Raw genomic sequence first — 22,340 nt, forward strand, 5'->3', positions numbered from 1 at the left:
TCCACACCTCCAAAGCACTTCTAATGCAGCTAAATGTGGATTGCCTCTGCCTAAAGGGTATTTTACAATACGTAATTTATAATAGCTGACATGTAATGTCCTCGGGAGAGTGGTTTAGTGATTAAATAATAGCTTTAACATCATCACCAACACACCCTCCCCCTCCCCGTGGGAACTGGCGTGGATGGTTGTGCCCACGCTTCGTGGAGTCGTGGCAGGAGCAGTAACACGTGGGCGAACAGCTGTTCACAGGGCAGGCTGTGTCTCCGTGTCTGCCTGTCTCTCTGTGTCTCTCTGTGCCTCTGTTTGTCCATCTCTTCGTGTGTGTGTGTCTGTCTGTCGGTGTGGATTGATGTCTGTGCGCTGATCTCTTTGTCTCAGTTTGTTTTTTGTGTCTCTCTCGGTCTATGTCTGCCTGTCTATCTGTCATTGACGGTCTCTACCTCTCTATTTGTTGGGCTGTCTGCCCGTCCGACCCTACATCCGTCCGTCCGTCTGCCTGTCTTCCTGCCTTCCTAATAGCCCAGTATCTGTCCGTCTGCCTGCCTTCCTGCCTGCCTGCCTATCTGTCCACGCGTCTGTCTGTACTTCCCATTCATCCATCCGCCCATCCCTCTGCCAACCCATCCATCTGCCTCTCTATCTGCATATCTGACCGCCTATCCCGAAAACCCACCCACCCAACCCAACCAACCCCCATTCATCCCATCTCACTGCGTCTGCCGTTCTCTCCAGATATCTTGCCAGACAGACAACTCATCCGGACATCATCCTCCCGTCTGCCTATCCGTTCACCCATTCTGTTGTCCATCTCGTGTCCTCTCGCCTCCCATTCACCTAAAGTTCACCCAATCTCCACGTGCGTCCACCCGCCACGTGAATCTCGCGGTGTAACGGGGACCACCCCACCACCACCACCACACCACGCAGCTCCGAGCGGCCGCAGTCAAAGCCTCTGAGACGTCGGCAGAGACGGACGGGGAAGGAGACGAGAGGCAGGAGGAAGGGAAATGGCTTCGGGCGGGACGGACACGGACACGGGGCCGGGCCGTGTTCTGTTCGAGGCGGCCGGGTCCCACCAGGAGGCCCACCCCGAGCAGCGAAGACCGTGGAAGGTGACAGTCAAGTACGACCGCAAGGAGCTGCAGAAGCGCCTCGAACTCGAGGAGTGGATGGAAACGCAGCTCGGGCAACTCTTCCCCGGCGGCGTGAGTGGTGGTGGAGTGTGATGGTGGTGGTGGGGTGGTGGTGGTGGGGTGGGGTGTGTGGTGGTGGTGTGTGATGGGTGGTGTGTGATGGGTGGTGTGTGATGGGTGGTGTGTGATGGGTGGTGTGTGATGGGTGGTGTGTGATGGTGGTGGTGGGGTGTGAGGGAGTGGTGATGGGAGCGGTTGGTGGTGATGGGTGGTGGTGGTGTGTGATGGTGGTGGGTGGTGGTGGTGTGTGATGGTGGAGCGAGGGAGTGGTGATGAGAGCGGTTGGTGGTGGTGTGTGATGGTAGGGTGAGGGGTGATGGTGGTGCAGTGTGATGGTGGTGGTGGTGAGGGAGTGGTGGTGTGTGGTGGTGGTGGTGGTGGTGTGTGATGGTGGGGCGAGGGTGTGGTGATGGGAGCGGTTGGTGGTGGTGGGTAGTGGAGTGTGATGGTGGGTGGTGATGGTGTGTGATGATGATGGTGATGGTGGGTGGTGATGGAGGTGTGTGATGGTGGTGGTGATGGAGTGTGATGGGGGTGGTGACGGTGGGGTCGAGGGGTGGTGATGGTGGGGCGAGGGGGTGGTGATGATGGTGGTGGTGGTGGGTGGTGATGGTGGGGCGAGGGGGTGGTGGGTGGTGGTGTGTGATGGTGGTGGTGAGGGGGTGATGATGGTGGTGCGGCGTTTGTGTGATGGGGCGAGCGGATGGTGATGTGAGGTTAGTGATTGGCCGAGGGGGTGATGTGGGTGATGGAGCGAGTCCATAGTGATGATGATCTTGTATAGAGTGAAGTCATTATGATGGGGAGTTGTGTGGTGATGGGGCTAGAGGTGGTGATGTTGGTGATTGTGGTGGTGATTGTCACGGATGTGGGAGAGTTTGTGGCCGATGGTATTGTGATGATGTCTGTAGTGATGTTGTCGTAATGGCGTTGCGATGGTCAATTGTGCTGGCGGTGATGGTGCGAGCTTGTGTTCATGGCACATTCGTTGATGGCGATGGGTGGTGGTTATCGTTCTACCGATGACGGAGTTGGTAATTGTGACAGCGATTGTGCCATCTGTTGGCGATTTTTTTTCTTCTTGTTGAATTTTATCCGCCCTTCGCTCTGCTCGTTGTTGTGAGCTTCGCCTCCTCCCCGGTCTCTCACCCCAATGTTGAGGACGAGCGGTCAGCTGCCAATCCCACTCGTTACAATGAATAATACTGGTCAACAAAAAAATCATTTTTTTCTGGCCTGGACTTTTGCAGCTGTTTTAGACTAATTTCAGGGTGCTGATTCCAAATCTGATCTCAGATTTGCTCTATCACATCTCATTTTTATGCTACCGTCATACCCCATTTTCATTGATTTTTCCCGAAATTAATATCTATCAACTTATTAGTGCAAGTTGTTGCGAGTCAGTGACTGCTTTAGTGTTCAAATATGGTGCTGTATTTTTAGGATAGTGTGTTTATAATATAATTTTATGTAGATATCCACATTTATTTAATATTTTTCTTCTGCAGTTTTTCTTGAAAATGCAATATTTGATATCTCAAAAACCTGATGCCAGATTTGGAATCGGCACCCCAACATTACCTTAAACCCGTTGGAATACCTTATGCAAGAAAAAGTGTGTTGACCAGTGTAATCTTTAAAGCCTCACCCAGTGAGCAATACAAACGTGTAGGGCTCTACGTTGCAACCACATGCCACAAAGGACAACGTTTGCTGGTCGACCGGAACAATTCCCCTATTGGCTCCATGCGCCTGAGTCCTGATGGCTTTTTAAACTCCGAAATTTTACGAGACGCACCCCACCCCCATGCCCCGGCCACTCTATCCCCAGTATCACATTGGAGATGTCACTGTGATGTTGGTGGTGGTGGTGGTTGTTGCAGCGTGTGCTACGAAAACGATGTGAAAACTTAATTCTGTATAAAAAAAACTGCCTTTCGTGTTTCACTTTGTTGTGACCTCCCCGTGAAAGAAGTTGAGCGCATACATACGTAACAATGGCCATTGCCCGAAACGTCGTCCTGTTATGTATTTGCATGTTTAAGGCCCGCGGTGTTATTGACCGAAGTGTTTTGAGTTTTCAGCGATGGGAGAGGACACGGCGCTCGATCGCTTCGTCGGCAAATGTTCCAGCCTTGGTTCGATCCACTGCTGGATGAGAACCTGCTCCACACCACGTGGTTGCACTGTCGCGGCAGAGTGGTTCATCACCTGGGGGTGCGAGACGTGGCCAGATATGTTCTTCTTGTAAGGGGCCGTCCATATATGACGTCACGCACCTTGGGGGGTGGGGGGGGTCAGACATTTGTGACGATGTGTGACGAGGGGAGGGGGGGTTGAGAAATGTGACTTCACATCAAAATGCGCAACTTTAAATAAATATAGACAACACGTTCTACTTAATTAAATAGACTTTTTACTAAATGTTTTCTCCTACAACATCAGAGTGCAGCGGCACATTAAATACGCACTACAATGACAATAGTTTAAAGCGATTTGAAGCATGTTTTATTTTAGGGGGGGCATAGCTTTGTGACGTCATATTTGAGGGCGGGGGGGGGGTCTGACTTTTTGTGACGCCGTGTGACGAAGGGGGGGGGGCGGTCAAAAATCGTCCAAAATCGCGTGACGTCATTTTAATGGACGGCCCCTAAATAATCGAAAACACAAATTGAGCACGTGCAAGGGGGAGTACAGTACAACTTTAATTTTGTGGGCCAACGCTGTCACGCGTCGCATATTTTGAGTAAAGGTTCAGGAACCGCTTCGTGTAGCCTGTACCGCCTGTCTGCACACAAGTGGCCGCTTGCACTCGGGCTGAACGATTAATCGAATTCAAATCGATTAATCGCAATTTGAAACAATGCGATTAGCAAATCGCAAAGGCTGCGATATTTTGCGATTTTAAAAAGTCCTATGACTTTCTTATTGGAATTGTTTTATTTTTGTTATTATAATAACTCTATTTATTTAACTTAACAATTGTTCTATGTTTGCTTGTTCTAGTTAAATTAAAACATTTTAATAAATACACGTTGGAAGATATTAATATATTTTAGGTTCTCATCGTTGCATTAGAATATATAAGGCAGTTCATATTTTGACGGTATCATGTGGCAATGCTCCATCACATGTTTTAAATCTATTACACAGTGAATATTGAACTGAAGCTTGACTTTTAAAAAAATATCGCAAATCAAATCTCAATCGCAATATCTGTCAGAAAAATCGCAATTAGACATTTTCCCCAAATCGTTCAGCCCTGACTTGCACTAATCGAGGCTCCCACCTTGCGAAACTTCCGAGAGCTGACGACATCGCTTGCGTTCAAGTCGATTTCTTTTTCAAAGGCCATTGTGTTTTGTGTGCGCGTTAATTCGATCATTGGTGTTGTCTCGCAGTTTATTTAACATCCCGTCAAAATACCTTCACGTTAAAAGAAAGAATGCGTTTACATCCAAACATGAACCCCTGGGATGTAATCACCAGCGAAACGTCGTACTCAAATTGTAAATGTTGGGGATTTACTCTCCAACGTTTTGTTCACGTGACAAATCCCTTACTAATTGGCTGTGTCGGGTGGTGGAGGGTTACGACACACTCATACTTACGCGATCTAACCCAAAAACCTTTATTATGAATAATATTGGTCGCGAAAGCCTGCTACGTGTTAAATTATCCAATAGCCACGTCACACAAGCTCAAAAAGGGTATCTGCATCTAAGGCATATCATAAACAAGAGGAAGTATCAATACTGTACAGTACCAGGATATGCTCAGTTTCATTTATTTGGTATAGCCTTGTGAGCCATTCGTCCCTTGAATCGGGTGCAACCGCAACAAATAAAAAACTAAAACATGAACAAGAAAACATCTTAAAGTGACTATACGCAAACAGAAAAATCCAGGAAAAAAGTGCAAAGTCTTCCAGAAAAAAAAGTGCTGATAAATACGAAGTACTATCATCTTCAGTCATTGTCATCCACTGCCGGTTCAAGGGCTCCCCAAGCCTCCACCATCTCGCGATGTTAAAATCCACCCAGCACCTGCACACGAGATGACTTCATCGCTTCCATCTCCTCCGTTCCACGTCAGTCTCGGACGCGTTCCAAACCTTGGCTGCCACTCCGTTGTTACTCTTGACCATCGGCCACTGTGCGCAATCACGCCATCACGCGTCCTGCCCAAGCCCATTTAGTTTCATTAAAAGAGGAACGGGTAAAAAAATATATATATTCCAGCTAATGTCATGACTCGCAACGTTTCGGTTAGCATCCTTTCAGATGTGTTCCATCCCTTCACCTGCCACTCCATCATTATGCTTGACCTTCAGTTATCAACCTTCCATCCACCCCACGTGTTCCTGGCCAAGCCTGGTTACTTTAACTACCATATTAAGGGGAAAATTATAATCGCGATCAATAATGCAAGTCAATACTGCGTACCACGCCGTGCAAGCAATTTCATTACGGAGTTTAAGTCGGGAGAAATCCCAGCTGACGATGGCAAATTGGATAATCCCGACGCACGCACGCATGCCGAGCCGTGCTATCGCGAAGAGTGGGAGGCCGGAGGTCAGTATCAAGTTCTCGTGCGTACGACTTGAGAGGGCCTCTCGGGGTGATGCTTTCGATCACCGTAGCTGTTGAGAAATGTGCTCGCCAATCGATTGTCACGCTTTGTGAAAATAAAAAAAAAGCGGAATAAAAACTCAAGCGCGCCGAAATAATTCACGGAGAGATGTTACTGTATTGAAGTTCCACTGAGAAACGGAAAGTGGAACACATGGAATTGTATGTTGAACTTCTTTTGCACCGTACCTAGCCAACCGTGCTAATCGGAGGTACAAGCTAGAGACGTCTTATGGACTGTTATGAAAAAGTAAGGGGCCTTGGTCAGGACACACCACGGCTAGGAGGGAGGATGATTGCCAAAGTTCAAAAATAACAATGGGAGTGGCAGCCGAGTAACGGAAGGCGTCCGAGCATAATACGTCCGCCCAGGAGATGAAGCAATGAAATCTGTTATTGTGCACGGTGGATTATGACATCGCAGGATCGCGTGAAGTGGCGGTTAGCGCCGGCTTGTGCGGAGGCCTTGATCATCCAGCAGCGGATCGATCATGGCTGCCGTCGATGACGATGTTGATGATGGCGATGACTGACTTTCAGCGGTGCTAAATTTGACGATTCGAACCGGACCACCAGATGTGTGCCACTTGCAATAAGCGTTGTGTGTGTGAAAATAGAACGCGCTCAAGCAGGAAGGGCATGCGGTTTGACTCGTAGATTTTGCTGCTTTGCCTTGCAGCTGATAACAACGCCGTGCCCAGCTGTGGTTTGGCGTATATGTTCTGCTTTCCTTTTTAATAAGCTAATGGCAGGAGTTCACCCTCAATTGCATTATTGGTCCTCGTTAGCGTTGCAAAGAAGGTCAATTTGACTTATTCTAATGTGTTCAAGATTGCTTTAGGAGAGGCCGCTAATTATATTATCACATGAAGAGCGAATTAAATTCATAGACATACACAGAAAGCTGCGTATGTTTTTTGTGTTGTCTTTGCATCAGGGTCGATGATCCGTAAAACGTAAATCACGTGGAAATCTGCGCCGTGTCTGGAAAAAATGGAAGCAACTGGAAATCTACGCCAAGTGTGTTGTTCGGAAAAATGTAACGAATAGTAACAGAGAGGAAGACCTAACATAGGATTACAGGTAGTCCCCGACTTACGATGGTCCGACTTACGATATTTCGATCTTACGATGGCGATAGCGATGACAAAATTGTAAAATATTTTACATTTCGCGCGGCAGGCAAACGCAGCAGCATACGAGGTACGATACTGTACGTTGGGACGCTGCCGGGATGTACTGTACGCATATAGTTTATACAGTACGGTACTGTAAATTGCTCTGTTTTGCTAAATTATCACCATTCTTTAAGGCTCCTGGGTAGGCTAGGCCATTTTCGACTTACGATATTTTCGACTTACGATGGGGTCGTCGTAACGCATCTCCATCGTAAGTCGGGGACTACCTGCACTTGACGACATCATAAGAGATTGGTGCCAGAAAGATGTGTCCACGACTTGATCATAGTGGCACAAGACAGAGAAGAAAGTGGAAACAACAAATGACAAAATGTGCAGTAGACATCTATGGGCTATCTGCCCACGGATTGTGATGATAATGATGATAATATGGCTCTATAATGGACTGTTCATCGCAGATGAGTGCAAAATCTTAACCTTAATAATAATAATAATTTCAAGTTGTAACAGTCGAGCGGGAAGGCAGCCAGGCCAGGTGAGCTGGCATCACGAAAAATTGTCTAAGCTCTGCGATTCTCTCTATGTATTTAAGATGCAGTAAGTTCAATAATGAGCACTTAATTTAAACAAGTCGGAGGAAACCGGAGCAGCAGAGGAAAACCCAAGCGTGCGAGAGGACAACACACGATCCCATACAGATGGAACAGATGCAGATCAGTTCCCACTTGAGCTGTGCCCCATTCACCTGGCGATCCAGGGTGTGGCACCCACTTAACGCCCAACAGGATGGGAGTTTCTCAACATTTGTGCGGTGGAACCGTCACAGCACGATAGCTGTATCTTACTTGATACAGCTATCGTGCTGTGACGGTTCCACCTGAAGACGGAAGCTTGTGTTGCCTCCGAAACGTCGTGAGAATTATTTTATTATGTTTTATTTTTGTTATTTTATTATTTCCCTTCTACGTGACTTTACCGAAAGAACCAAGAAGATGAATCCCTGCAGTCACGAAAGCTTTAAATCGAAATTTGTGCGGCGATTCACCAAACCCTCCCTGCTGCTGCTGCCCCCACGGTGCCGGATGACAGGCAGCAACGTGCATCAGCATAGCCACCACCACCGCCACCACCGACACTGCCTGGCTGCTAATGGGAGATCTGTGTGGTGTGTGTGTGTGGTGTCCTAGGAGGCGGACGTCCCTGATCTGGAGATCGATGTGGAGGAGCTACTGGAACTGGACGAGGATGAGGACAAGGCGAAAAAATTGCGGGTATGATACCGCCACCACCGGCCGTGTAAATTACCGACGTGTCTCCTGCGTGCGTGTGCGCGTGTGTGCACGCATGCGTGTGCGCGTGCGTGCGTGTGCGCGTGCGTGCGCGTGCGTGCGCGTGCGCGTGCGTGCGTGCGTGCGTGCGTGTGCGCGTGCGTGTGCGTCACTGATGTTAGCCGTGCTCGGAAATAAAGCCCAGGTCGCCGAGTTCGCGGTGTGCTAATCACTACGCCAGCGACCCCCACATAGTTGCTTGCTATTAGTACTTGCCCCAATATCCCGTGTGGAATATGCAGGAGACCCGTGTGTTTTGTGGCAATGCCGTGGTGGAGTGGTTAGAGCACTGTGCTATGAACACCGCGACCTAAGTTCGATTGCCGGCCATGGATAACATAACACTATGTAACACGATTTTTGTTCGTGGGTAGTAAGTGTTATGTTCTAATTGCTTATGCCTCAAAAGTATATAAAATGGCTATTATTCCCCACAAACTTTGCTTTTGTGACCAGGACTTTTTGTGAAGGAATGACACAAATGCACACCACGTTTTCTCATTGAGAATAGGTACATTTCAAATATCACGATGGTTAGACAATTTGCTTACATATCGAAAATGTAATAATAGGGTTTTTCCCCTTTTTTCTGGCAACAAAACTGAAACCTTTTTACAAGGATTCATGTCTGCATTAACCACAATACTTACAGTGAAATGCAAACAAAAACACACTATGATAATATATGATGCATTGTCCTTGAAACTCATTGGTCCACACCAAGGGACGGCTTTCTTTTGAGCCTCGACCCAATTGGTGCTCGACCAGAGGACGCCAAAAGGCGTACAGCTCAAAGACAGCGGCACTATCAAAGTAATGAGGGCTCGGGGTGAGCATCTACATCATTAGACATCCTTTGCCAGTACCAAAATATAATAATAGGGGGTTTACCCTTTTTATTTTTATTAAAAGGGTTCAGTTTTTTTGCCATAAAAAAGGGGGAAAACCCTATTATTATATTTTGATTACCCGCAATCATCGCCCGCTCCTGCGAACACACGGCAGGCACCGTCCTGAAAATAGAATGGGTGAAACTCGGTGAGGCTTTCCAGGGTAAATAGGCAGAGTAATAATAACGGCCCTTTGCGATGGTGTAGGGAGACCCCAGGGAATCGTAGCATTAGCAAGGGCGCAGCAGATGCCATTAGAGAAGCAACCATTAAATGTCGTCTAGTTAATAACGCCGGCCAGAGCCCATTTGAGGGCTCTCACCACACTTCCAAGTGGGATTCAAGGGGGGGACCTAGGTGACCCATGCGATACAGCGCACACGCGATGCACGGTCAAAACAACGTTACTCGGCGATATGAAGACAACGATAGTGATCTTCTTGGTTCTTTCGGTAAAGTCACGTAGAAGGGAAATGATAAAATAATAAAAATAAAACATAATAAAATAATTCTCACGACGTTTCGGCCACAACGCAAGCAGCCGTCCTCAGGTGAAGACCAGGTCTGTCGGGGAGACAGGTCTTCACCTGAGGACGGCTGCTTGCGTTGTGGCCGAAACGTCGTGATAATTATTTTATTATGTTTTATTTTTATTATTTTATTATTTCCCTTCTACGTGACTTTACCGAAAGAACCAAGAAGATGAATCTCTGCAGTCACGAAAGCTTTAAATCGAAATTTAACGACAGTGATGTCAAAGCAATTTGTAACGGGCACAATAATTCGCGGACATAAATGACCGTGACTGGGGTGCGGAGGCAAAGTTCAGCGTCGCTTGAAAGCCATGCAGGAGAGGTGAGGCCTTTATTCAAGAGGTGGCTCTTGAAAGTCGACGCAGACTGAACTCTGCTGTGAAGTTGCATGGGGGGTGATGGGACGCCTTCCAGACGGTGTTGGTCGCCACGGAGAAACCACGGCAGTGACAACGAGCCCCGGTCCTCGGTGTTGAGAGGAGGTCGTGAGTCGTGCCGCTTCTGCTGTGGAGCGTTTCACCGTGAGCTTTCGTGCAGGAGGGGTGACGGGAGTGGAGAAATGACGCCTGGCAGCGATCACGGTCCTAGTTTTTGGTGTAGGGAGGAGGTTGTAAGTCACGCTACTGTAGAGCATTCCACCGCTAGATATACAAGGTGGTCCAGTAGGTCTTGTGACCCCCCCCCCCTCGGCGTCAATTCATTGGGAGGAAGGGGGGGGTGTCACAAGACACCCGGACCATCCTGTAGTGCAGGGTGTTGGGAACTGGAGTCCCATCGGCCCTTCTAGCGACGCGTCATGCCCAAGCTCCGCTCGCTCTTCACTTCACCTCCAAATCCGCTCTTCGTGTTGTCGTACGAAAGGCAAAGTGCGAGGTTCCACTCTAGCTTGCGGAATCCCGGTTGGATTACGGGTGAATTAAAACGGGGAAGCGGCTTAGCCGGCCTGAAATAACGCACCGACCCAACACGTGTAGTGTGCGTAACCCTCGCCCCAAACAGAGGAAAACGCACGCACGAGTCTCCACGAATGCCCGTGATTTACGACCACGTACCTCATTGCCCATTCTAAACATTGCGGTCAGCGAGGGAGGGGGGGGGCGGGGGGGTGATGTCGCAGTTAGAGCCGGCTGCCCGACGTTGCGTCGGCCAGAGAGTTTGTGGCCTTGCCCTAAGAAGGCAAGTGCTCGTGCTGTTTTCACTTAATGGGTTACAGACTGCAAGGGCAAGTGCTGTCAATGGCATCTTTGTCTTGGGTTTTCTGATGCTTTCCGAACGGAGGTCGAAAGCGTTGATGCAGCGGTTCTCAACCGGCGGGTCGCGCGGTTTCCGTCTTAACAGGAGGGGCTGTCTGGGGGCGGGGTCGGAGGGAAGTTGGGGGTAGGCTACGGCATGGATACCGTGCAGGGTTAGGATCATAATACCGTTAGGTATCCATTTGTCTAGCCGTCTGTAGCTAGGGTTCACGGTAACTCAAGCAATGATATTGAGCGAAGTTGTTTTACGTTCCGTTACTGTTTGGGACTTGCCCTTTAGAAAGAACAGATATTGAGTCAAGGTTTGCCCTAAACTTGGTTTTAAGAAACCAGCGATAACGGGTAGTCTCTTGCAGCCAAGGGGATGACATCACTCGCCATGTGATTGCCTGGCTCGCGACTGAAAGGTCACATGGGGCAATCGCGGTCAGGGGGTCGACTGTCAAGCCCGTCTTCCCTCTGGCATTGATAAACAACAACAACAATAACAAAAAAATGAGCACCGGTTTTGTGGGGGAAGTTAACCGTCGTTGTCCTATGGGACGACTCTGTCCTGAAGGGCTCTTGTTGCTCGCAGACCTGGCCACGTTACCATAGGGCCGAATAGAATAATGATGATTGATAGTTAGCAGCTGAGGAAGTCTCAACAATGCGGTCCGTTGTTATGAATCTCGAGCCTTGGGAGCTCAGTCTCGAGCCCATGGTGGGAGATGTGTGGCTCCCAGCCGTCGCCAAACAAGAGGCGGCTTATACACAACGCACGTGTTAACGCGTGACGCCGCGCGCTACGGTCCACCGATTGACGAACGCCTCTTAGTTGCGTTGTCATCTTGTTGGCAGAAAGCGAGACGTTTTAACGCGCAAGCTCTCACAGCTGCTCGTAACCTGGAGTAGTGCGCCTCACCTCCCCGGCCTCACCCGGGTAGCATCGCCTTCGCCACGCACTACTGCGGGCATGTTCAGGAAAAATGAGACATCTCTCTGCATGCCTTACAACTACTTGCATCATCATCATCAGCAGCAGAAGCCGTGATGTATCTACTTGCCAGAATAGACCCACAATAATTTGCTGATCTCGTCAAGGGACATAAACTATCACATGAACTCCGGTCACAGCAGCAGCAGATTTTGGCTGCTGGCCATCGAACAAACACGGTCACCGCATCGCGCGCTTTCAGGTGCGCTTCTGCGACCGTCTGGAACGCTCTTGCTTCCAATATTAGGAGGCCATTGGACCTATGCACTTTTAAAACTAGATTGAAAACTAATTTCTTTGGAACTGCTTTTTGCTTTTAGTTTGGTGTCCTTCGCCCGCACCTCCGATTAGCATGGTTGACTACGTACTGTGCGAAAGAAGTTCAACGTACTTACATATATACATACATAGCGCACGTATTTTGTTTTAAGGGTAAATCTTGTAGAATTCACTTTCCACACGAAGCTGAAGGGTATCATGAAGAGTTATTTGTCATTACACTCGGGGATGAAGGCCTCCCCATGCCGTGCCGGTTAAGGGCATTTACCATCCTGGACAGTGCAGGTCGTTGAAGGGGAAACCCAAAATTTGGATTCATTCATAAGAGGGTTTTTTTTTTTTGGGGTTAGATCGCGTAAATATATAAATGTGTCGTTAAACCCGCCACCACCCGACACATCCAATTAGTAAGGGTTGTCACTTAAACAGAACGTGCCAATTTGTTACTAGTACAGCAACACCGGTGTGTTGTACTAGTGACGATTTTACTGGTAGGAACCACCTGGTTCCACTAGCCCACAGGGGATTATTGTGTCCGTCCGTCCGTCGTGCATCCAAAAATGGGAGGGGTGGGGCTGGGTGGGGTGGGGAGGGGCTGGGTTGGGAGGGTGGGGAGGGGCTGGGTGGGGAGGGGCTGGGTGGGGAGGGTGGGGAGTGGGAGGGGTGGGGCTGGGTGGGGAGGGGCTGGTCACCCCGTGGTGCCCTTATAAAACTCAACGTTTAACCGACTCACGCCGGCTTGTGCCCGCCCTCACAGTCGGCCATATTTGCGGAATACACCACGCCGCAGTTGACCCTGGCCATTGACCGAGCAACCCAACGTTCCTACCAGCTCCCTCCGCAGCAGGAATGTGTTATGCGATCTAACCCAAAAAAAAACCTCTCATGGATGACATTACTCGCGAAAGCCCACGTGTTAAATTTGGATATCACTCGACCGAGTTGATAGCACAGTGTGCTAACCACTGCCCCACCACTCTCCCATAATAATCTAGCGCTTAACGTGGGCTACTTTCTAACAGTGATTGATGTCCATCTCTCTTTTTCTCACTTTCAGGCGATCCTGCAGGGCTGCAGTAAAAACCCGGAGGTGAATGTTTACCTTTACTCTTGGGATTGCTCGTTGTACTTATGGTGTAGTGAATGCCCGCGTAGTGAATGTATATTGAATTGCTGCGCAGTGAGTGTATATTTAATGCCTGCGTAGTAGTCAATGTATAGTGAAAGTCTGTGTATTGATTGTCTGTGTAGTGACTGTATGGTGAATGTCTGTGTATTGATTTCCTGCGTAGTGAATATATCGTGAATGTCTGTGTATTGATGATATATTGAATTCTAGATTTAAAGCTTTCGTGACTGCAAGGATTCATACTCTTCAGTTTTTTCGGTAAAGTCACGTAGGTAAAAGTAAAAAAAAATAAAAATAAAAGTAATATTAGCATTTCTATCATTTTATAATTTATTTTTCTTATTTTATTTTTGCCTACGTGACTTTACCGAAAAACCTAAGAGTATGTATATTGAATGTCTGTAGTGAATGTCTGTGTAGTATATGCATCGTGATTGCGTAGCTAATGTGCAGGGAATGTCCGTGTATTGATGGGTCGTGTAAAAACTACGCCTTGTCTTATTTTTCCACGCGGAGAGACGGACGCGTGAGGGAAGCATTGTCCGCTTTAGTTTCCACAACGAGCCTCGCGAAAACCACGTGCAAGGCTCGGGATCCGAAGGATTTTTGCGAACGACTCGGGTGAACTGACCCGAATCAGCCCCACCTCTAAACCAGTTAAAATTCATCCGGCTCACCGATTATTGACACCTGCTTGCCGCCTATCATTCACAGCTGCTGAAGTTGTTTTTTTTGGGGGGGTCAGCGTAGGTCATGGAGCAGCAACGAGCGTGGAAACTACCCTCCTAGGTTGACGTTCAGCCCACGCTTTGCAGACCGCTGTCGCTTGCCCGCTCGTGTCGGCTGCGACAGCCGCGTGAACGGCACGGGCGGTTGAAACAGCAGAGCGAGTTTTTAAATCCTTTATATTAAGTTCACTTGCTTGCTTGCTTGCGCGCTTACAACCGTGCAAATCTTTCGGTCGTTTTTTAACCCACTTCCCGTGATCCAATCGAGCTGACATTTTGCACACAGACTCGTTGTGCGTGACAATTTATTTTCGTGAAAAAAATGTTCCAAAATTTTCCACTTTTTAGGAATTTTTTTTTTCATATTTAATTTAAATTACCAATGTGATAAAAATGAAACTCTTACTCAAGATAAACAGAAATGAATAATAAAATAAAACCGATGCCACGTTATAGTGAAAAACTTTGTTTTTACGGGTTAATTTTTATTGAATCCCCCTTTAGCCGAGCAGAATGAATGTGTGCACCGAAGCCGATCGATCGTTAGGCCGCGTGCGGTGGGGCAAAGCGTGGGCTACTCCAAGCCCTTCCGAGACATCTGGCGAGCACGGAAGAGCGGGTCAAAAAAAAAATATTCATAATAGAATAAAATAAATCGGTAAAAAAAAATTCCCGTTTAAAATCGCGGAGCGAAAAGCTAGAACCCAAATACCATTAAATTTCGATTTAAAGCTTCCGTGACTGCAGGGATTCATCTTCTTGGTTCTTTCGGTAAAGTCACGTAGAAGGGAAATAATAAAATAATAAAAACATCGCTGTTCTTCACCTGAGGACGGCTGCTCGCGTTGTGGCCGAAACGTCGTGAGAATTGTATTTTATTATGTTTTAGTTTTATCATTTTATTATTTCCCTTCTACGTGACTTTACCGAATACCATTGTAGAGGAGGAGTTCTGTAGTGGAGGCCCCGTCTGCTAGCGGTTGCGTGAGCGGGCAGTTGCAGGGCCGCGCCTTTGCCGTTTAACATCGTGCCCTTCAAGTGTAAAAGCGTAAGGGGCGGCCTTTTGCGCGAATGCCGCTCCAGGTCTCGGTGTTCGTCGTGTCCCCCCGACCTTTCGCGTCGCCCCTTTGCGGTGGCTGGGGGCGGCGGGTGGGGGGAGCGTTATCGGCGTTGTCCAGGGAGGCCGCGCGAGTGACCGCCGGCGTTGTGCGCTGCGTTTCTTCTCCGTTGCGTCCAGGGCTTCATCCGTGAGTTGCTGCAGAGGCTGAAGAGTGTTCGCAAGCTGAGCACGCCGCAGAAGAAGTGAATCTTCGTGTGGGGCGCGCGGTGATTAACGACGCGCTGAGCGGCTTCTTCCGTGTCCCCTTGCCGTAGCCGCATAGGCAGCGTCTTTAAAAGGAAGAGATCAAACGCAACGGACAAAAAGTCAATCAAAGTTACTTTAATCAAACGTATTGCTCTGGCCATAATTCTCACTCTGCATTGAAGTTTTTTTATTAAGCAACTTCTACAGGAGCTCTCTCTCCAGAGCTCTTGGTCATGGAGAGGCCATTCCGTCAACAGTGGCGAGAGCAAGAAATTGCAGGGCTGCACCTTTACCTTTTTAAAAAAAGATCGAGGCACCAGGCCCCGGTGCGTTGTGAATTTACGACTGACGGTAGCAGTCACGGCAATCGCCAAGTCTTTCCAAAATTCTTCCGTCACCTTCCACACTTGCGCGCACTTTTAAGTCATCTAGATTTAAAACGAATATTTTTAGAACTGATTTTTGTTTTTAGTTTGTTGTCCTTCCCCCCCCCCTCCCGCACCTCCCAATGAGCATGTTCGGCTACGTACGGTGCGAAAGAAGTTCAACATACACACACACACGCTCGCATTCCGCTCTGTTGAGACGGTCCTACAGGCGTTCAACGCGGCCACAGAGGGAAGAAGAAACGTGAATCAACGTTTATTCTGGCAGATCTCTTCGTGTGTATGTACGTGCTCCTTGATGACGATCGCGCTCGACATCGCAGCCTCGACGTCATCCACGTTTTCCAACCAAGGTCGACAGCTTGTAACACGTAGCCTTCCGCGAGCGATATTATCCACGATTTGTTTTGGGGTTGGATCGCGTCGTCAGGCGCGAGCTCTGTCCATCTGTCTCCAGCATGGCGACACGCCGACTCCCGTAAACATGATCCAATATGAACGAAACCTGTACTGCGATAGTCCTCGGTCTTGTTGTTGGCGTGAAGATCCCCTCCCGCAGGTTACCAAGGCCACAATGCACAGAGGGATCACATGTCCCTACACCACGAGTCGATGTGGTTGTTAGTGTAAGGCTATTTGTTTCACGATGTGTCCAAGTGAGTCATGCTTGCTGTGTGTGGAATATCTGTTGGAACTTCTTTCGCACCGTACGTAGCCAACCGTGCTAATTGAAGGTTGCGTATCGGTGACAACGTTAGGTCGGTACCACTTCATAAAAATTTCAATACCGGGACTGGATTCAGTTTTGATTGGGGGGGGGGGGGTGCCTGTCCATGGCTGTTATAGTTTGTTTTCGTAGTGGGAGGGAGGGAGGCATTGTCTGTTGGTAAATGTGAATTTTCAAGCCAAATCTAAAGTTTTAACGAACAAAAAACAAGGTTGAGTTTGGGACACAGGTGGCAGTGTGATACGCAGAGTGACGCTGTGGCATTACTTACCAGACTACACTGTATGGGGGATGCATTATCGTGCTGGAGTATTGCGTTTCAACCATTATCAAGCAGTCTTTTAACATGTCTAAAATTATATTTATATTTGGGGTTCCTCAACATGCCATGTCGCGGGTTCTCGTTAATCCGGCCCTGGTTGATACAAAAACTAATAATTGTATTTAATACGGCGCCGATCATGCAAATCGGATCTCAGAATCATAATATTTCTACTGGAGGAGGAATCCGATGAGCTATGAAGCTCTTTGTTACAGGCGTCCAGTTGGGGTGGGGGGAGAACATGACGACGACAAGCAACACAGAAGCACGATAGGAGTGCAAAGTGTAGGAAGGATAAATAAATAACTTAATAAAACATCAAAATAAAACGAAACTTTTTTAAAATTTATTTTAACCAGGTAGAGCCCACTGAGCCATTAGCTTCTTTTTCAGAAGCGACCTGGCCACAAATGATTATAAGCTCAGCGACGTAGCTTACATTTCGATGTAAAGCTTTCGTGACTGCAGGGATTCATCTTCTTGGTTCTTTCCTGTTCTTCACCTGAGGACGGCTGCTTGCGTTGTGGCCGAAACGTCGTGAGAATTATTTTATTATGTTTTATTTTTATTATTTTATTACTTCCCTTCTACGTGACTTTACCTAAAGAACCAAGAAGACGTAGCTTACCTCATGTCGCTGAACATTGCGAACCACATTTTAACAGTTTAACACGTAGTATTATTCATAATAGAGGTTTTGGGTTCGATCGCGTTATTATAAACGTGTCGCATTTACAACAACAACAGAGATACTACTTTGACGTGAACGGCGCAGAGACTCGACACAAGAAGACAACTGGTTCGTGTGGGGCGTTATGGGGGGGGGGGGGGCAGCTGGGGGGTGGGACAAGTGTAACGCAACTTGTGTGCCAGGTTTCGCCTTGTCCAGGGCAAATGCCGACTTGCAGCTGTGGTTTTCCCCGAACTCGTCGCTCAAAGGTGCCGCTCATGTGCCTAAATGCGTCTCGCTCACCCTGTTCGCAGAGTAATCGTAATGACAGAATAGCAGGAGTAATAATAGCACCGACATCACTGGCGCGAGATAAATAAGGGGGCTTCCTGCTGTTAAAATCTCAGTGCTGGTTTTTAATCAAAGCCTTGGGGGGGGGGGGGTGGGGGGGCTTTTCCGTCTGCATATCTTTGGTACGATCCCACCGGCGCGGGCAGTTTGAAACAACGGTGGAGAGATTTCGATTTAAAGCTTTCGTGACTGCAGGGATTCATATTCTTGATTCTTTCGGTAAAGTCACGTAGAAGGGAAATAATAAAATAATAATACATTTACTTTACAATTAAAAAAAAAACTATAAAATAGTTTTTTCTTTTTATTATTTCCCTTATACGTGACTTTAACAAAAGAACCAAGGATATAACGGTGGAGAGGTTTCTTAAATTCCACGAGATGCCTCGTACCCGTGGATTAACACCATGCCGGTGGCACAATTATCCATAAAAAAAAAGTGGGAAAAGACAAAAAAAACCTCGCATTTTTATTATTGACCGTGTGGTTGTGGAAATATAATCCAATTTGTGGTTGGGCCCACTGTGGTGTTAAGTTGTATGACCTTTAGCTGTTCCGACTCCGTCTTTTTGGTGCTACGTCAACCGGATAACTAATCGTGTTCTCCGTGGTAAACCTGCACGTTGGTGAATTCCTTGTTGAATACAAGTTGAGCGATGAGGTTTACGACAAACCACTCGGGACGCCGCGATATGGTGACGCTGCGTTATGCAGCGCGATTTAATTTTCACTCGAATTGTATCATCCCTGTATTGCCAATATACAGGACGTTTAAAAAAAGATGGACCCGTTTTGAAATCGCTATATCTCTGCAACCACGAACCGCCCATGAATGAAACTCTTACCACTTGAAAGGGCGGGGCATAGAGAGAGGGCGGGGCATAGAGAGAGGGCGGGGCATAGAGAGAGGGCGGGGCATAGAGGGCGGGGCATAGAGAGGGCGGGGCATAGAGTTTCAAATGATGACCGCAAGATGCCTCTCCCAGCGCACAAACAGCCCCTAGCCTCAGTCATTCGCAAGACGGTGACCCCGCAACACACGGGGCGTTTTGCGTTCTGCAGTTCAGCAAGACTGAATCCGTAATTGCGGTGCAGCGTGCGTTTCAACGGCGTTTTGGCATTGATCCACCAGTGTCAAAGAGCATTCATCGTTGGTACCGGCAATTAGAGGAAACAGGCTGCTGTTTATGTAAGGGGAAGAGCCAGAGGTGGGACAAAGTCATTGTTATGCAAGTCCAAGTCGAGTCGCAAGTCATCAAATTCATGACTCGAGTCTGACTCGAGTCCAAGTCACATGACTCGAGTCCACATCTCATAGGTGGGACAAAGTCATTGTTATGCAAGTCCAAGTCGAGTCGCAAGTCATCAAACTCATGACTCGAGTCTGACTCGAGTCCAAGTCACATGACTCGAGTCCACACCTCTGGGAAGAGCACAGGGCGACCACGCACCTCAGAGGACAGCGTGAGAAGAGAGGCGTTTGGGACGAATTCAACTATCGTCTCGACGTTGTCTGTACAGCAGGTGGAGGGCACATAGAGCATTTATAAAATGGTTAGTAAAACTTGATAACTCATTAAACCGTTTGTAACTTTTCGTGTAATTGTAGCATGTTGCCATCGTGAAATATACTGCTTTGAAATTGGGTCCATCATCTTCAAACACCCTGGATATTTTATTGTGTGATTGGCGTTGCTCGGTTCACTTTTCTAAACATATTTTTAAACGATATCATGTCATTTGTTTTTACTAATAACCCTCCACATCACACAACAGAGCCAATCAAATCAAGCTGCCACGTGGGCAAATATCCCAAGAGATTTGGTTTTTCATCAATGGCCCGGGTGAGGCTGGATGTAACGTCCAGTGACAAACGCTCTCTGTTCCGTTCGCGTATGCACGCGCGCTCAAAACACCACGGGGTCGTGAACTTTTGAAGCAAAGTCCGAACAAAACGTAGTCCCTTTTTGCGGCGGGAAACTTTTCAAACTGTTTTCTATTTATGTATTGCTTTATTTATGAGTGACACTGTTTTATAAATAACTGCACTCCTGTTTATATTTGAGCCTGCTTTAAGTTACAAAGCGTGGCTATTGTGAACACTGTTTTTTTTAATATAGTAACCTAGCTGCCTTTTAGTGTACGTTATGGTTTGATGTTTCACAATGAAGGGGGTTCAGTTTTCCAGGGAAGCCATAACAAACGTTGCTGTGACGGTGGTGACAGTGAGCAGCTTTGAGGTCGCGTTATCGACCGGGCAAGTCGCGGTTCCTCACCACCCCTCAGCTGATCTCTTGTCACGATTACGGCTCACGATTTTGGTTGGATAATTTTTTTTTTAACTTGTCTCGTTCATGCTATCCCCCCCCACTCCCCCGTCTCGTTTGTATCGTTTGTATTCCATGCCACGTTTGTATTTTGACTTGCTCATTTCACCCGTCTTGCTTTGTACCATCTGTTTACGTAACGTGCATCTCATTTGTGGCGTCACTTAACAACAACAATAATAAGATACATTTATAGCTCGCCAGATTTTGCACGCAAGTCAACAACTCGGAGGCACGGAGCCAAGCTCAGGGCTAATCGGAAGCCCTGGGACCCAACACAGATTGATGCCTTTTGATGGTTCTTGAAAGTCTGAGTGCGTTTGATGTTGCGGATGCCCCAAAGGGATTAAGAGAGCTCCACACCGAGGCGGCGATTGCTGAGAATGCGACGTGAGGCTGTAACGTTTCGAGACCTTCGGTGGCTGTCGCAGATATTTTTTTTGAGTGAACGCTTCGTAGTGTTCTACCGTGAGCCTTTGGCGCAAGGCGAAAATATTGAGGCGAGGTGGTTGGTGTTTGGTGGGAAACCGGTGGCGAAGACGCGATAAGAGAGGCAGGCGCGATTTTATCATTTGTCCTGCCGGGGAAAGTAAGCCGATGAAGGGTTACGCGTTTGTGTACCCGTCCGTCTTGTCGGCAGTGTCTCCACGATGTTTGGGATCGTTTGCATCATCAGCATTGTCTCCTCTGTTGTCGTGGGTCTCGCTCATCCCGTCTGGTTCGTACCTCTCTCTCTTGGGGACCGTCCATAAATGACGTCACGCGATTTTTTACCCACCCCCGCCCCTCGTCACACGGCGTCACAAAAAGTCAGACCCTAACTCAAATATGACGTCACAAAGCTCTGCCCCCCCCCCCCCCAAAAAAAAATAAAACATGCTTCAAATCTCTTTAAACTATTGTCAATGTAGTGCGTATTTAATGTGCCGCTGCACTCTGATGTAAGAGAAAACATTTATCAAAAAGTATTTAATTAAGTAGAACGTGTTTATTTCAAGTTGCGCATTTTGATGTGACGTCACATTTCTCAACACCCCCCCCCCCCTCGTCACACATCGTCACAAATGTCTGACCCCCCCCACCCTCCAGATGCGTGACGTCACTTATGGACGGCCCCTTGTGCAGAATGCGACGAACATCTCGTCTCGTTTCACTTGTTTCTGTCGTCTTCCTCGGAAGGTCTCGGCGACGTTGTCCATCTGGTTTGTGTTGTGCTCTCTTGTGTTTGCGTGTCACCTTTGAGTTGTTGTTGTTGTCGTCCCCGTTTGTAGCCATGCCTGTCAACCCCTTACCCCAGTGCCCTAGCTTACTACAGACAAATTCAGACCTCTTTGGTCACCACGTTGCCCTTATAAATCTCAACGTTCATCCTACAAAGTTCCATCAAAAGGGGAGAAACACAGGCAAATAGACACTTATAATAATAGGGGGGTTTTCCCCCTTTATTCTGGCAACAAAACTGAAACCTTTTTACGAGGAATCATGTCTGCATTAACCACAATACTTGTGGTCAAAATGCAAACAAAAAACATACTCTGATAATATATGCATTGTCTTTGAAACTGATTGGTCCACACCAGAGACGGATTTCTTTTGAGCCTCGTCTCAATTGTTGCCAGAAAAAAGGGGGAAAACCCCTATTATTATATTTTGGTACTGCCAAAGGAGGTCTAATGATGAAATAGACACTTGTTTTTGCTGGTATTGAAACGGCTGTACGACCGCATGCATGGTCCTGAGAACTCATTTTCCCTGCTGTACAAGAATATACGTGGTAAACCGTGTGGGTTGACAGGCATGTGCACAGCGCGACTCGTTTGTACGTTGTTATTGTTTCGTTAATTTTGCTTGTTGCCTCAATTGGTGCCATTTCCCAAAACGAACAGCCGCGTATAATTCTACGACAATTAGCACCTGCAATTAATCGATCCTCGCGCGCGTGATTCCGATGCAGTGTTCTCGCGAGCGCAACAATCCGTGTTTGGTTCTCTAAATCGATGCGTCGTCTACGTGCCTCCCGTAATCGGTAGAATTCCTCGTATCCGTCACGATTAAACATTCAATGTATTTTTCCGCTGGCAAATGGCAATAAAATATAAAAAATACCAAATTTCAGGGTCTCGAAGATCCTCCACTGCCAGTCGAGACTCTCTTGGTGGTGTTTGTGAG

At 47.7% G+C, this 22,340-nt stretch overlaps 1 protein-coding gene across 1 annotated transcript; it reads left to right on the top strand.

Annotated features, from left to right (window-relative positions):
- The first annotated feature begins 219 nt into the window (after positions 1-219).
- LOC144948984 (protein phosphatase 1 regulatory subunit 14C-like) lies at positions 220-17,606 on the top strand. Its single transcript, XM_078878765.1, has 4 exons — positions 220-1,208; positions 8,154-8,237; positions 13,283-13,315; positions 15,320-17,606. Exons 1-4 carry the CDS (start codon positions 1,011-1,013, stop codon positions 15,386-15,388), a joined length of 384 nt encoding a protein of 127 aa, XP_078734891.1. The 5' UTR covers positions 220-1,010; the 3' UTR covers positions 15,389-17,606.
- The last annotated feature ends 4,734 nt before the right edge of the window (positions 17,607-22,340 follow it).

Source organism: Lampetra fluviatilis, chromosome 52 (genome assembly GCF_964198595.1).
Source record: "Lampetra fluviatilis chromosome 52, kcLamFluv1.1, whole genome shotgun sequence".
In the NCBI taxonomy this organism is placed as follows: domain Eukaryota; kingdom Metazoa; phylum Chordata; class Hyperoartia; order Petromyzontiformes; family Petromyzontidae; genus Lampetra; species Lampetra fluviatilis.

Coding starts and splice junctions, on each gene's coding strand:
- LOC144948984 (XM_078878765.1), top strand. CDS start 1,011: ATGGCTTCGGGCGGGACGGACACGGACACGGGGCCGGGCCGTGTTCTG. Junction 8,238..13,282: donor ACAAGGCGAAAAAATTGCGG/GTATGATACCGC, acceptor TCTCACTTTCAG/GCGATCCTGCAGGGCTGCAG. Junction 13,316..15,319: donor GCTGCAGTAAAAACCCGGAG/GTGAATGTTTAC, acceptor CGTTGCGTCCAG/GGCTTCATCCGTGAGTTGCT.